The 13,596-nt window shown below is 49.2% G+C and overlaps 4 protein-coding genes across 4 annotated transcripts; 1 reads left to right on the plus strand and 3 right to left on the minus strand.

Annotated features, from left to right (window-relative positions):
- Positions 1-4,003: 4,003 nt before the first annotated feature.
- On the minus strand, positions 4,004-6,489 carry BDV59DRAFT_207238 (Zn(II)2Cys6 transcription factor; the record flags this gene model as incomplete). The annotated part of the gene is made up of 4 exons (XM_073694960.1): positions 4,004-4,221; positions 4,303-4,803; positions 4,885-5,783; positions 5,840-6,489. 4 exons carry the CDS (start codon positions 6,487-6,489, stop codon positions 4,004-4,006), a joined length of 2,268 nt encoding a protein of 755 aa, XP_073548991.1.
- Positions 6,490-6,906: 417 nt separating this feature from the next.
- Positions 6,907-8,665, minus strand: BDV59DRAFT_192578 (MFS general substrate transporter; the record flags this gene model as incomplete). The annotated part of the gene is made up of 6 exons (XM_073692069.1): positions 6,907-7,105; positions 7,171-7,804; positions 7,866-8,134; positions 8,199-8,308; positions 8,359-8,481; positions 8,537-8,665. The coding sequence occupies 6 exons, from the start codon at positions 8,663-8,665 to the stop codon at positions 6,907-6,909; spliced, it is 1,464 nt and encodes a 487-aa protein (XP_073548992.1).
- A 960-nt stretch (positions 8,666-9,625) lies between these two features.
- On the minus strand, positions 9,626-12,283 carry BDV59DRAFT_176073 (proteasome regulatory particle lid subunit RPN3). Its single transcript, XM_073689377.1, has 3 exons — positions 11,583-12,283; positions 10,225-11,513; positions 9,626-10,156 (listed from the first exon to the last, which is right to left on the minus strand). The coding sequence occupies exons 1-3, from the start codon at positions 12,073-12,075 to the stop codon at positions 10,013-10,015; spliced, it is 1,926 nt and encodes a 641-aa protein (XP_073548993.1). The 5' UTR covers positions 12,076-12,283; the 3' UTR covers positions 9,626-10,012.
- A 5-nt stretch (positions 12,284-12,288) lies between these two features.
- Positions 12,289-13,569, plus strand: BDV59DRAFT_176079 (uncharacterized protein). Its single transcript, XM_073689378.1, has 3 exons — positions 12,289-12,522; positions 12,577-12,942; positions 13,000-13,569. Exons 1-3 carry the CDS (start codon positions 12,461-12,463, stop codon positions 13,307-13,309), a joined length of 738 nt encoding a protein of 245 aa, XP_073548994.1. The 5' UTR covers positions 12,289-12,460; the 3' UTR covers positions 13,310-13,569.
- Positions 13,570-13,596: the final 27 nt, after the last annotated feature.

Below are 13,596 nucleotides of genomic sequence, written 5' to 3' on the forward strand. Positions count from 1 at the left end.
TATCAGACGTGACCTTCATTGTAGTACTAGCAATATCAGAAACGACCTTTTTTCCAGTGCTGAAAGTATCAGAAGCCACTTTTCTGCCAGTGCCGACAATATCAGCACCGAGTTCAATTTGTCTTAAAGTACTCATGGTATCTAACCCAACTTTGGTTCCAGTACTAACAATATCAGACAGTATCTTGGTTCCAGTGCTGGCGATATCGGACGTGACCTTCGTTTTGGTACTAGCAATATCGGACGCGACTTTGTTTCCAGTGCTGACAGTGTCGGAAGCCACTTTGCTGCCGGTACTGACAATATCAGACAGTATTATCTTGGTTCCAGTGCTGACAGTATCAAACAGTATTTTGGTTGCAGTGCCGACAGTATCAGATATGGCCATCATTCCGGCATTATAAGGTTCAAAGTATATCCCCATTATGATCCTCCTCAGAAGTCGGGCCCAGGGATAGCGAGGATCCGAGAAGTGAGGTAATAAGTTTCTATGAATAACAGAAGCGAAGAGTTTTAGATGAGGCTAAGGTACATCTATGGAAAATATGAGATACTTAAGTGAGACAAGGCCTTAACAAGGAGGCTATCCAAAGACCGATGAAGTAGTTTGAGAATCACATGAATTAACGTGCGATCTATCTAGTTCTGGAAGGGCCTATTGATGATTTAATATATTAGAGAAGCATTATTCAAGCAAACTACTATCATACAGTCGTCATGGTTCCATACTCAACATACTTGCTGCTTCTATGAAATAAACACGCCTCTTTGAGAGCCACAGTTGACTTATAGAGCTAAAATTTGTGACAAATTCAGAGGCATAAACTGGTGCATCGATGCACCACTATTGAGGTCAGTTCGAAGATCAGCATGGTAACGTTCGTGCTGGCCTGCAGCAATTAGTGGCGTATCACACTAATAGGGCATTGATAAGACCGAAGGGCTGAGCATCCCTTCTACTTGTAACCCTTTCCATTTTTTCCATTTTTCCACATATCCGCGCAAGGAACCCACTTCCCTCCGCGCTAATACAAAACATGGAAAGTGCTGACAGTCTTGATTTATCCTTCGATTTTTCTTTTACTGGCTCTGGTGTCCCTATCTCACCTGAGTGAAGTCTGAAGAAGTGGCGCCGTTATTGGCATTAAAATGGAAATCTGGTGTTCTAGAACGGTCGATTCAGGTCTTTATTTGACAACAACATCGACGCTAAACAGATAACCCTAAAACCTTATGTGCAGTCCCATCCGTCTAACACTTGCGCAAGCAGAACCAGATGAGAAAGGCAAAATGCTTATTTTGCAAGTATGAAGTCATTGCAGTCTGAATCAATTTCCTGTTGTCATGTCATTGACACAGGAAACTAGACCCACAAATCACTGCGCACGTCTATTGCGTTCAGGCGGTTAGCCCAGTGGCTTTCCGCCACCCAAATACTCAGCATCAATTTATAACGTACGTGTCCAACCTTTAAAGGCGTTTCTGACGCTGTCCATAGTAACCAGCATACGATTAAAAATAAAAATCAGTACGTCATATATTTCTTGATATAGTAAGGGAAGCGACGATGTCACCGTGTAAAGGTATATTATAAGTTGGATCAAACTTTCACGTTGACATGTCCAAGATACCACTGTGCCGCCACGAGATCATATTTAAATATGCGGCATCTCCGCATTTCAACAGGGTCTCAGCAGAATATGATTACTCCGCGGGAACAATCTGGTTATTGATGAGCTGTACAATGGCGAAGAATCCGGTCGGCTTGTTCTGGAAGAAACTACTGCATTGGTTGTACCAGACCTATTTTGGTTCCTACTATATACGGCCGCTCACTGACCCGAAGTGGAAAACATGCTTCATCAACCGAGAAGATGTTGATAATGGCAAGTCCTACCAAAAACTTCCTCGAAATCGTTACTTATCGGGCTTAAGTTTCCGAATATAAAAATGGCTTCCCACGGTTGTCATTTGTTCTAAGTGCAGACGCGACAAATCAGATTTTCTGTCGCTTTAAGTGGTTGTTTACTCATTGCCTCTTGGACACCCAAGGTCAACTGCTAAAGAAGGAAAAAATTCTGAAGGACCTCCTCAAATACTCTCCAAATGAACCAGAAAAACGACATGAATTGCTTAAGGACATATCAAAACTCCTTAAAGAATATACTGAGCTTGCAGAGAGCCAAAGGACTCTACTATCCTATCGCTCACCAGAGAAAATGACGTTAAACTCTCTCATGAGGTTCGTGGAGAAAACGAATAAGACGCACGAAGACCTTCATGACGAGGATTATGACTGGCTGTTCCGTGCGGATGACCTTATGACGCTTTCTCCTTACCCCCGGAATACAAAGCTCGAAGATTTCATTCGGGGCTTCTTTATTACTCTTCCGCTAAAATTATTTCCTACCCACGCTGTAAGTGCGCCTAATTGGAAACCTTACTGCTACCGAAACTTGCCTAAGCTACCATGTTTGAAAGATAAAGATCTCAAGCTTAGATATACTGAAAATACCAAGGCTGCAGACTGACTAGTCACTGCTTTAACTAGTTAACCAGTCGTATTGACAGAAAAAAGTTTGGCAGTGATGTGAAGTATATCACTACTGAACGGATGATGACTATTTCCCTTTGGGTACTCCTAGTGATGACACTATTTTTCATTTTAACGCCCGCTAGTTTACTCTATCTTAATGTAAACACATGGACCAAGTGGCAAAACCTTGGATGTATTATTGGATGGTCCGGTCTGTTTGCTGCCTTTTTTGGATTATCGACAAGAGCACAGGCGCACGAGGTCTTAACTGCTGCTTCTGGGTAAGTCTTCTTTTGCATACGGCCCTGCCTGTTCATTAACCTTTACAGTTATTGCGCAGTGTTGGTTGTTTTTCTGGGACTGAAAACCGGCCAATAAGTAGAAGGTTCTCTGTCGGACTTTTGGGAATGCGTCAGCCCTTAGCCAGAGCCGGAAGCCTGACAGTATGTTTGGCCAAAGGGTGCGAGGGTTTTAGTGGAGGGAGAATAAAAATAGTGATCTCACCTGGCAACAGTCCCGATGTCAGGGTTGGAAGCATGCTAATATCCACGGCAAGCTTTTGCGAAATCCCTCAAAATGTTAATTGCTACCTGGGACAGCTATAACCATGGCTGTCATATTTAAGCACCCTAATCCCACTGATGAGGTCTACCCTATCCCTCGATGCGGATCTAGCCAGACCTTTGGATGCCTGGTGGTGGTAGAAGATGGTGAGTCGATAGGTTTCTTCAAGCATGACAATTTCTGTCGATTGAATGACAGGCTGACTTACATTACTATAAGCTCTCTCTGCAACGTATGGTTTGATCGATCACGTCGAAAGCCCAAGATTGTCGAGGATGAGACTGATGAACCACACAATGGAACTAGAAAAATGGCCTCGATATCAGACAGAAAACGCAAAAAGCGACAAGACCAGAGTCAGTTAACTGGGGACGTTGAGTATTTCCAGTATTTCCATAATGTAAGATTAGTAGCCTATCAGACGGCGCTGTCCCGGGCAGCAGAGGCTGGGGATGTGGAAGCTGTCAAACTGCTACTTGAGGGCGCCAACTTCGACGGCAATGTATAAGCTTCCAGACGACTTATTGGTTTAATGCGCTGCTGACAACTTGCCTAATCGAACGGTTCACCTCCCAGTTGCGACTGAACCCTTCCATCAGGTTCTGTGGACGATGTATCCATCAGTACAGATTACTAAGTCCAGTAAAAAAATATATACCGAAATAATACATAATATATTACACTGTAAAATAGTTCTTGCAGATTAGCGCCTTGGCATTAAGGTTTGGAAATAAACTTGTCTTGCGGGGGCGGAGGTTTCGATTTGCTCTGTACCAATCCATTCCATATTAAGAATTCTACAGTCGACAAACCTAGCGGAAGGCTGATGCTCTCAAGTATAAATTCATGGTCTCTTTTGTATAAGAATATTGCATCCTATCACTAAATTCTTGGATAAAGGCATCATGCGCCCCCGACACTACTCAACTTCCATAAGAAGTCCAACGAATCCAACTCCAGCCCAAGAGAAACACCATCACCATTGGAGCTGAAAGGAGCGATGTTCGGATCGAACGGTCTGACGCACCAATCCTCCCCGGAGATGAATGGGTTCAGGAAACTCACTGTCTCATTCCTACTTTCACGCGATGTTCCTGTAAAATCTTCCTGTACGCGGTGATCTGTTGCGGGGAACAACGATCCAGCTATCCCGACGTCCTGTCCTTCGAATTGTTCCGGGATCAGTCCGGGCTGGAAGCTACCCATCGTTGAGTTGCGGTCAGATGATTGTGGAGGCAGGAATTCCTGTCTGAAGCGCGCCACATGTTTTTCAATTAAGGTCGCATATCGGAGGGAGAAATCCATATCATCCGTGCCTGAGGACCGCAAGGCCAGAATGCACCGTTCCAGCATGTTTAATGCCACCTGAAGCTCAGCGTGGCGGACACCGAGACTGAGAGCCTTCAACAAAAAGATTGACGAGGATGTAATACAAAGAAGGGTGCGCAATGGTGAATATCTTAGCCGACCTTGCGATGCCATCGAGGTAGCTAGCTCCATAACTTGCATGCTATCGCCTATCACCTCCCGGATAAAATGTTGATCGTGTGGCAATACACACCCTTCCAAGCTCTTGTAGATGGCATCACTCGCATGAGATTGTTTTTTTCTTAGGGTCCTTTCCACTACTGCCTGGATAGAGAGGGACCCAGTGTACGTTTTGAGGTAATGGAACTCGATCAGGATCAGAGGCCTCAATGCTTCTGGTATATCTTATATTAGACTAAGTGAGCAAGATGATCCACATAATCCCACCTTGAATAGTGTTTGCAAAGTGAACTTACTATATGACAAGGAAGTATATTCTTCATGCCAGCCAACTATAGATGTTGTGACCTGCTGTAGCAATGCATGATAATTACCCGATATGAGCTGCTGCTTGACATAGGGCATGGACTGGAATAGCATAGCCGATGCGCTCTTCATTAGACGGGTCAGCTTCATCCATAAATTCATGTACGCCTCCCACTGCGGATTGATGGGCGAAACTCTCGATGATGCCATTGGAGCGAAACTAATGTGGTCCGGTAGCAAGGACGCCGATGATCCCATTCTCACAGCCATCTGCATGGTATAAATGCAGAGGAGTTTCCGGGCACGATATATGCGCACACTTTGATGGTCCTGTCCACAAGAATTCAGATCTGCTTGGTTTGACGACTCAGAAAATACCCCCAGCTCATATGCCAGGCTCATGGCAGCCCCAAGCAGCATCCAAGAAATGCGTTCCGATCGCTTTGCAGGTTCGAAAACATCTTCGCGCCATCGAATCAGTGGCACATCACCCGTGGTCTGCAAACGATTGGCACGGTCATATTCGGGAGATATTAACTCGCCATCCCACCCTTCAGTATCGGGCGGGAAGTGCACTGATCGAGGATGCCAGTCGGAGATCAACATCAGGCTTTCAATCGAACCTACAACCCGGGTCTTCGCCGTGGAATACTTCTCCTGTCCCAACATAATACGGCGGATGAGCAGTTCGCAATACTGCCAAAGACGATGGTGGATAAAGTGGCTTCGAGAGACCCCACCAGCTCCAGGTAGGATGAAGAATCGGGACGAGATCATCAGCAGAGTGCAGCAGAGCATGGGCTCTTCCCGGATTAGTTGGTCATGATAGCGATGCTCGCAATAACGGTCAGTAAGAACCGGAGATAGTGGTGCCAGATATCGATAAAATCTAAAGACTGATGTTAGCTAGCATCCTTATTTGATGGCCTCTCTATTTAGGCTTACAAGTCCAAGTAGGTCACTGCTTCCTGGGCCGTGAACCACCCCTGTCGGACGAATCGACACTTGTCCCATAGATCGAGCACCTCATCGTCCGGTTGGGACAATCCAGAGACAGGCACCAACCCGCTTTCAGAGATTATACTGGACGGATTCGCGCTATTGACTGACGCCTGTGCATATAGGTCCTGGCTGTGAGATGGTAATGCTTCTGCTCGTGACTGAGCCGCGTCAAAGAGAATATCCAGTGCGTCTCGCGGCCGGGCAAGGATCGTAGACATCATCCGGCCTGTCAGGGGATGACTATCTTCATTCGACGGACTCTCAGCGACATCGGAATGGGAATGGGCTTCCTCCCCTTGTGTAATCCGCTCATAGCCGATCTCCGATTCTCGCTCCTGGTTCAGTGATGGCACAGATTGTCGGGGCTGGTCAACAGACTGCGCCCATCGGGGTGGCTCGCGATGCTTCCCTGTCTTTCCCGTCGCTTGATAGACACACTCGCGGTGTTCACGACGACATTTGGCGCATGGCGGTTGACTATCCGTCAGCACGCATCGGACTTTGCGAGCGCGGCATCCCACACAAGCTACATATCCCCGCTTGTAGCCTTGATCTCGGCGCGGCGAACGTTTCTCCGTCAAACTCGATGACATGATACACGGAGCCGTGTGCTCACCGCTTGATAATAGAAACGGGAAGCAGATCTGAAGAAGGAAGATGGGCGCCCTGCTGAACGGATAGACGCGGTATGAGCACTACCCTATGCCTCGGCTAGTGCCAACCTGGGAGATAGCACTCATCTCCCCGCATTGGCGAAGATCACTTTTCCGGTGCATTAGGCTTATTTGAGATAAATTTCTTGGTCCATTTACAGTAGGTACATGACATCGAATTGGATGGTGATTGGGAGAACCTAACACACTGCATCAACTGCCTATTCGTATATAGTGGCATCCCTAAAAAACGAAAAAGAACGGGTCCTTTACTAGCACCTTTCAACACACAGATCCTACTTATTGATTTGTATCCGTATCAGTAATATCAACTACCTAACCCAGTCGGCATGATTTTTAGGTCATCAGACGGAATTGATTATGGCGGTCCCCAACAGCACTAACATCTACCGGACCCTCACCTTCCTGCATTGTGCCCACCTCCTGTTCCTTGCGTTTGTTCTCGGCCGCATAGGCAAAATGTAGGACCAGACCGGCGGGGACAATCAAGCCCGACAGGCCACACCCTATGGCAGTGCCTCTCACGAAGTAGGGTCTGAAAATAATCATCAGTCTGAAGCCTGAGTGTAGAACGGCAAATTGGGATAGGACACAACTTACCCGTCTGAGTTAGGGAACATAAAAGAGGCCACAAAAGATGAGCATTGCCCGATAATGGCGAGTAAGGACATGCCAACTCCTTTCTTCGTGTCCCCAGCATTATTGTTCAGCATCCATGTCATATTTATTGCGAGTGCGGGAAATATGCCGCAGCTCGTCAGCCAAATAGCAACGTAACGCACCGCTGTGCCAGTCTGCGTCGCCAATAGCGCATATCCGATGGTACTAACGGAGGCACAAGCCGCCAGAATCCACCCCCTTGCCCCATAACGGTCTGACAGCCAGGCGACTAAGATACTGGATATGAAAGCCCCCAGGTATGGTGGTGCTGTGAGACCCTGCGCATCGATTGAATCGTATCCTATGGCGTGGACAATCATGGGTAGGAAGTTTGACAGCCCCGCAAATGAATAATTGCATGAGAAATGCAAACACGCATGGCAGTAGTTCTTATAGTCTGTTAAGCCTGCGACTAGCTGAGCCTTAGACAGCCGCGACTTCTGCGTTGTATCACGGGTCTCCATCCGCTCGACAGCAAATGTACGTTCTTCCTCAGTGAAAAATTTGGCTGTCGATGGGGTATCCATCAGCAAAAACCAGACTACAGGGGCGACGGCCACGGATGGTGCGCCCTCTAGTATTTATCCTGTTAGAAAATCTTCTGAATGAGACCCTAGACTTATGCTTTTACTCACCAATGAGAAATATCAGCCTCCAAGGCTCCAGATGTGAGCGTATCTGAGTGATCCCGTACGCAAGAGCTCCTGAAATACAGTTCGCGATCGGGCTGGACCCCAGCAAGATGGACAGCCGAGTTCCCAGCTCTCGGCGTTTGTAGCAAAGCGAGAGATAGTAAGGAACGCCAGCGCCAAAACCTGCTTCCAGCACCCCTAAGGCGACTCTACAGGCAACCAACCCTGCCATATTGTGGACCAGTCCAGAACACATCGCCGCCACACCCCAGCTATTTGGCATCCTGTTAATACGTAGTCAAGCAAGCAGGGTAGTTGATTAGATCTCAAACTTACAGTATACACAACACTGTGACATATATATGAGCTGGAAATATCTTCCAACACAGGACCAACCATTCGAGACAGGTGTATGTAATATAAAACGATAAAAGAACCCAAGACCACTACCAGGAGGTGTCAGATCTATCCTTGTGCCAGACATAAGGGGGCCGACCTGTGTGCTCGTCAGGCCGAGATCACTTTGAGCACCAGCCGTCTTCGCATTACCAATGTTTCCGCGGTCCAAGTATGAGATGATGTACAAGACCCAGACCAGAGGCAAGACCCATATATCGTACTATTAATCATGGAGTTAGGCAAATGGACTTGCTTGTTGAAGACATGGTGCTCACCTTCCTAACAATTCGTTTATTCAATGCGTTAAGCTGTTGATCTTCAACAATACCATGTCCGCCCTCAGCCTTCACCATAAGTGAGCCTTCTATGTGAGAGAAGTCTGGCTTTCTTTGATCGTACGTCATGATGGTCTAGCTGAAATTAAGATTAGATGGACCAGTCTGCAATATGGAAAGGGACAATGCTAAAAAGTCAGTATTCCACGATATCGTCCGTCATATACATTATGCGCTTTGTTTATACAGGTACTTCTACCCCGGATTTTACCCAAGGGTCAAACCCCGCATTTCTGGCCAGTGTCATCGTGATGGCCCTCATTGGCGGTGCCGGCGTTGTGTCTATACTTGGCGAAGGTCTATCTCGGACCGAAACGGGTTTTAGCGGTCTCCATGATGAAACCCCCTGAGTACTAGGCAAACTAGAGCATCAAAGGGCCATATACACAGCACTTTTCCACTAATCCACAAAACACGCATAAGGGAGAATTTGTGCGCTTCTTTCCAATATATAGCGAACGAACAGTCTAATGAAGCTCTGTCGTGATCCCGTGGTAGTGGCTGGCTCCGGATAGGGTAAGGGTGAAGCCAATAGTATTAGTATAGCCTTGGTAGAGCTATTAGACCTGGATATCAAGCAAGGCACATTTTCGCTATTTAACAATCAGGCCTATCATATGGACTACCTTTGGTAGCTGTTGAGAAACGGACGCGCGTTGTATGAAATGACAGATCCCATGGATGTAGAGAATGGAAGGGATGGAACCACCCCCCCTTTGGGATGGTCGAAGGAGCGCTGGGAGTTCTGCAGCAGAGATTCGAGTGGGTGGCTTGCGTCACAGCGCTGCGCAGAAGTATGAAGGACCTTGCTAGGGTGGTAGGCTTGAGGATGGCAGAGGTCTCCCGCCTGCACGGTTAATGATTAGAATGGATATGATGGTATAGGTCACTGTTCTGATAGTGACGAAAACAGTACAGTCCCTAGCCATACTATTTTAAAAGGAAAGGATACTCTCTTGTCTTCAGAGCAGATTAAGGCAACTAACGCCTATACAACTTACTTATGCCTAGTAAAAAATGCAGCCAGATGTACAGGCCGGGACCAAACAGCGATTGAGGCGCTACATACGAACAACTGCAATCAACGAAGAAATCTCTTGTCTAGAAATATGGAAATTACAATGAGATCCAGGATGGTCAGAAACAAGAGAAGAAAGACAAGCTGGGGACCGCCTCTACAAGACTGGGTCCCAGTTCAACGGGCGAAGAAACGACCACGAAAGATATAGGAAACATGGAAAATCACGCCGGCAAGCTCAATCCTGCGTATTCCCTCATACACACCCGAACTATGAACTGGCAAAGATAACACAATAAGTCGAAAGGCCTTTCCCCAACATCCAATCCATTCCTTGGCGAGGGTACAGCAGGATTAAACAATAAGTGACTGTGGGTTGGTGACACTCTGCAATCCCACTAAATAGCATCGAAATCGCCGCCGGCGTCTTCGTCGTCGATGTCTCCTTCCTGAATTTCCTTCGCCAGCTCGCGCTCGCGCTCGCGTGCCTCCTGGGCACTCTTCAGCTCCAGGCGATGCTGATTCATGGGGAAGCGCATAGCCTGTTGTTGCAATTTATGTCAGCGATAGATGCGTGCAAATACCTTACCTGGAGTAAGGGAGGACTGACCTTGACACTTTCATCGTGAAGAGCCAAGCAAGCTCGAATGCGCTCGTGGAAGACCTCACCAGGCTCCCGAGTGGCGTAGATATCTCCCACTTCCTTGCTCTTCATGAAGCCATTCTCGTGGTCCAGGGTGGCCTCGATCACACCATCACGAATCGCCTTGGCCACAATGTACTCTGCCGACTCTTCGCTGTCCAACCGGAGACGGAGGCAAATGTCACGGAGGGAAATCCGAGAGTAGGACAGGGACATCATCCGAATGCCAGTCTTGATGACATTCTGCCGGAGGCGCAGAATGAGAGTATATGTGCCATCCTTCCGGAAGGTGGCGCTGTGCGTGTTGACGATGTTCAGGAATCCGTCCAAGTCACCCACACTCACCGCCTGAACAAGCAGGAAGTACGGGTGCATGGCCCGTTCCAGAGCCGGCTGGCGGAAGATGGCCCGGTCCGGGATGTCACCCATCAACAGTTCAACCACGACCAACAGTTTATGGGATGCCTGATAGAAGCCACGGGCGCTATGGCTGGAGGGCGATTTCCGGGTTGCGCCAATCAGATGGCCATGGGCATCGGTGTACTGCAGCTGGATGGCACGGATGCGACCCAGGTAGTACAGGTAGCGAGCAATCTGGTTGTTGGAGGCGGAGGGAGGGAAACGGTTGTGGGAGATCAGCAGGTCGGCCTGCGAGATGTGGGATGTCGACAGGTAATTCCGCAGCAAGAGGGTCATGACCGTAGCCTGGGTGTCAACATCCTTGCGCAGCACAGCCGTCCGCAACGCGGCCAGAAGAGGCTGACGGATGGAAGTAACGGCAGCCGCCGGGGAGGGCGGAAGAGGGGCGATCTGCTCAAAGAAAAGAGAGTAGTAGAAGTACACACGGGCAGCGAGCGAGTCAAGGGTGCGACGGTTTAAAGTCCGCAGACGCTCGATCAGGTTCGTGGAGAACTGGGCACCCTTCTGGATCTCCTTCCTGTCGTAAAGATAAATCTGGACGAGTATGGACATATAAGTATCAATTTCAGGCAGGATCTCCTTTGAACTCGACTTTGTCTTCTCCGACTCGACGTCCATCTTGGTGGTGCGCTCAAAGGCACCAGCTTGGTCGATGGCATCGAGGAGGAAGGATGCGGTAGGGCTTGATGAAGGGTAGACGTCAGCGATAACTTCGGCCAACACATCAGCGGTGATGTGTTTCCGCATGGAGGATATCGACCGCAGGACACGGAGGGTGAATCTCGGGTCAAAATGGGCGACGGCACGCTCGAGGAGGGTGAAGTTGGTCTTGATATCTATATCACGGAGAAAATTGGCGTGGATGATCAGACCACGCTCACAGTGTCAAAAAGACGGTCACTCACCTTGGACGGCCTTGACCTTCGGGTCGACCTCTGGTTCCTTCTTCTCATCACCCTCGGCACCCTCCATGGCGACATCGCCTTCCTGATCCTGGCCTTTATCGGCCGATAACCTCGAACCCTTGGAAGGGGGCACTACAACAGTCATTTTCTCGTCACCTTTCCGATCCTTGCTGGCGGTATATGAGGATGTAGGCGCACCTGCCGAATCCTCTCTCATTTCCACATCCTCCGAGCCATTCACGCCATTCTCAGTCGGCTCAGAGCCATTAGCCTTAGGCTGATCGCGCTGTTCGCCCATATCGGCGTTTGCGTTGTTGTTCGACGAGGCCGCCCTTGTGTTTTTAGCCCTGCTGGCAGCTCGGGTGGTGGGTGCGGCCTTCTCCTTGGGGTTGGAGCTAGTGTTCTGGGAGCTAGAGCGGTTTTTGTCCCCGTTTGCGGACGACGAGGTATCGGACTTGCTGTTGGATCTCAGAGAACGTCTCTCAGCCGGCATCTTTCAAGAAGTCGGGCAGCTGGAAGCTCCGCTGAGCAATCAGGGCTGCGGGTACCGGAAGCAGAGGAAGGGGGACGCAAGTCAGAAGCAACAGCCACGAACACCGGAAGAAAGCCGGTAGCCAGACAGAGCAGGCACGGGAAAACAAATGTAAAGGACGAAAGGGGGGGAGAAGTGATGATGGACGATGGGGAAGAGGGAGGGAGTTGGGAGGAAGAAGATTGATGAGGTGGTGATGTGATGTCAAGAGGAAGTTGAGGACGGCGCTTAGTCAGACAGAGCTCAGCTGCCGCGCAGCGCAGCCTGAGGCAGCAGCCACTGTTTACTTCTTTCGGCTTCGATTTCAATCCTCCTCGCCAGACTACAAACAACATATACCGTCGTTATGTTGCTGGACAACCACCTCGAGCAGATCCAGCTCTCCGCAAATGCGATCGCCGACCTCCCGTGAGACATATTGATCTATTTTCCTTCATTCCACACGCAGACTAACACCTGCAGTTTCCCCCCGCCGCGGATCTTTACCAATGCCCTCCTCGGCGCACACGATATTACCGCGTTAATCCGTGACACCGAAACGCATGAACGCGCACTCTTCCAGACCGATCCCGCTGTTAAGACATCTTCGTCCCACCGACGAGCCACGCGACGAGGAACCACCTTCCCAACTGAGTCCGATGGCGAATCAATGGCAAGTCGGATCTACTCAGCGCGCAACAGCCGCAATCAGTCAGCTGTGGCCCGCGTGCTGGGGTCGGATATGATGGAGGAGATCAAACGGTCAGCGGGGACGTCCACCCGGGGCGCTCGCAGCGAAGTGAACGTTGATGTTCTGCTCCGGGGGGCGGAGATATTGTGCAATGTATAGTACGTGGACTCCTGTTGAGTGCGGTTTCAGGGGATTCCCTTAACTGACCATTCTAGTCCGGTGGCGGGTGCACAGGAAAAGATCGCAAGTCTCCGGTACCGGCACCAAATGATCTCCGAGTCGTTACTAGAACTCGAGGAGAGGGTTGCGAACAACACGGCCGAGCTGGAGCGAATGAGCCGTTCCTATGGGGATAACTATGATGAGTTCGACGTGCCGATTAGTGCACCGCAAGAGCCCGTTGAGGTGACGGATGCGGATATTGGACAAGAATTGGAAGAAATCCGCGCGCTGGAGAGGAAGAAACGGTCATTAGAGAATCGTGTCAGCGGGATGGACCGAGATCTAGGCGGGTTGACTGGATGAGATGGGGCGATCCCTCTTGACTTACTTCTCTCCCTTAGGGATAGCTAATGAGTCCGTTATATACTAGCGGCGTGCTCTTTCGGTGGCTTCCTACGGTTCTCGCGCCGAGTCCGCCTTGTTGCCCAGCCTTCACAGGGTGACATTCGGCAGCACTGCAGAGTACGCCGTCTCCTCCCTCGGACAACTGATCTATTGATGATGACGAACTGTATTTATCATGATACCTCTAACGAAGCTTCTTTTCATTCCAAGTCGTGGATCCCAACTTGGGTAACGGCGACGCATCA

Source organism: Aspergillus ambiguus (genome assembly GCF_047715705.1).
Source record: "Aspergillus ambiguus strain CBS 117.58 unplaced genomic scaffold BDV59scaffold_11, whole genome shotgun sequence".
In the NCBI taxonomy this organism is placed as follows: Eukaryota; Fungi; Ascomycota; class Eurotiomycetes; order Eurotiales; family Aspergillaceae; genus Aspergillus; species Aspergillus ambiguus.

Bases quoted from the DNA above. Each gene is read 5' to 3' on its own strand.
- BDV59DRAFT_176073 (XM_073689377.1), bottom strand. From the start codon at position 12,075: ATGCCGGCTGAGAGACGTTCTCTGAGATCCAACAGCAAGTCCGATACC. The intron at 11,514-11,582 runs GTGAGTGACCGT...TCCGTGATATAG, and splicing joins GAAGGTCAAGGCCGTCCAAG to ATATCAAGACCAACTTCACC. The intron at 10,157-10,224 runs GTCAGTCCTCCC...TTGCAACAACAG, and splicing joins TTCACGATGAAAGTGTCAAG to GCTATGCGCTTCCCCATGAA.
- BDV59DRAFT_176079 (XM_073689378.1), top strand. From the start codon at position 12,461: ATGTTGCTGGACAACCACCTCGAGCAGATCCAGCTCTCCGCAAATGCG. The intron at 12,523-12,576 runs GTGAGACATATT...TAACACCTGCAG, and splicing joins AATGCGATCGCCGACCTCCC to TTTCCCCCCGCCGCGGATCT. The intron at 12,943-12,999 runs GTACGTGGACTC...TGACCATTCTAG, and splicing joins GAGATATTGTGCAATGTATA to TCCGGTGGCGGGTGCACAGG.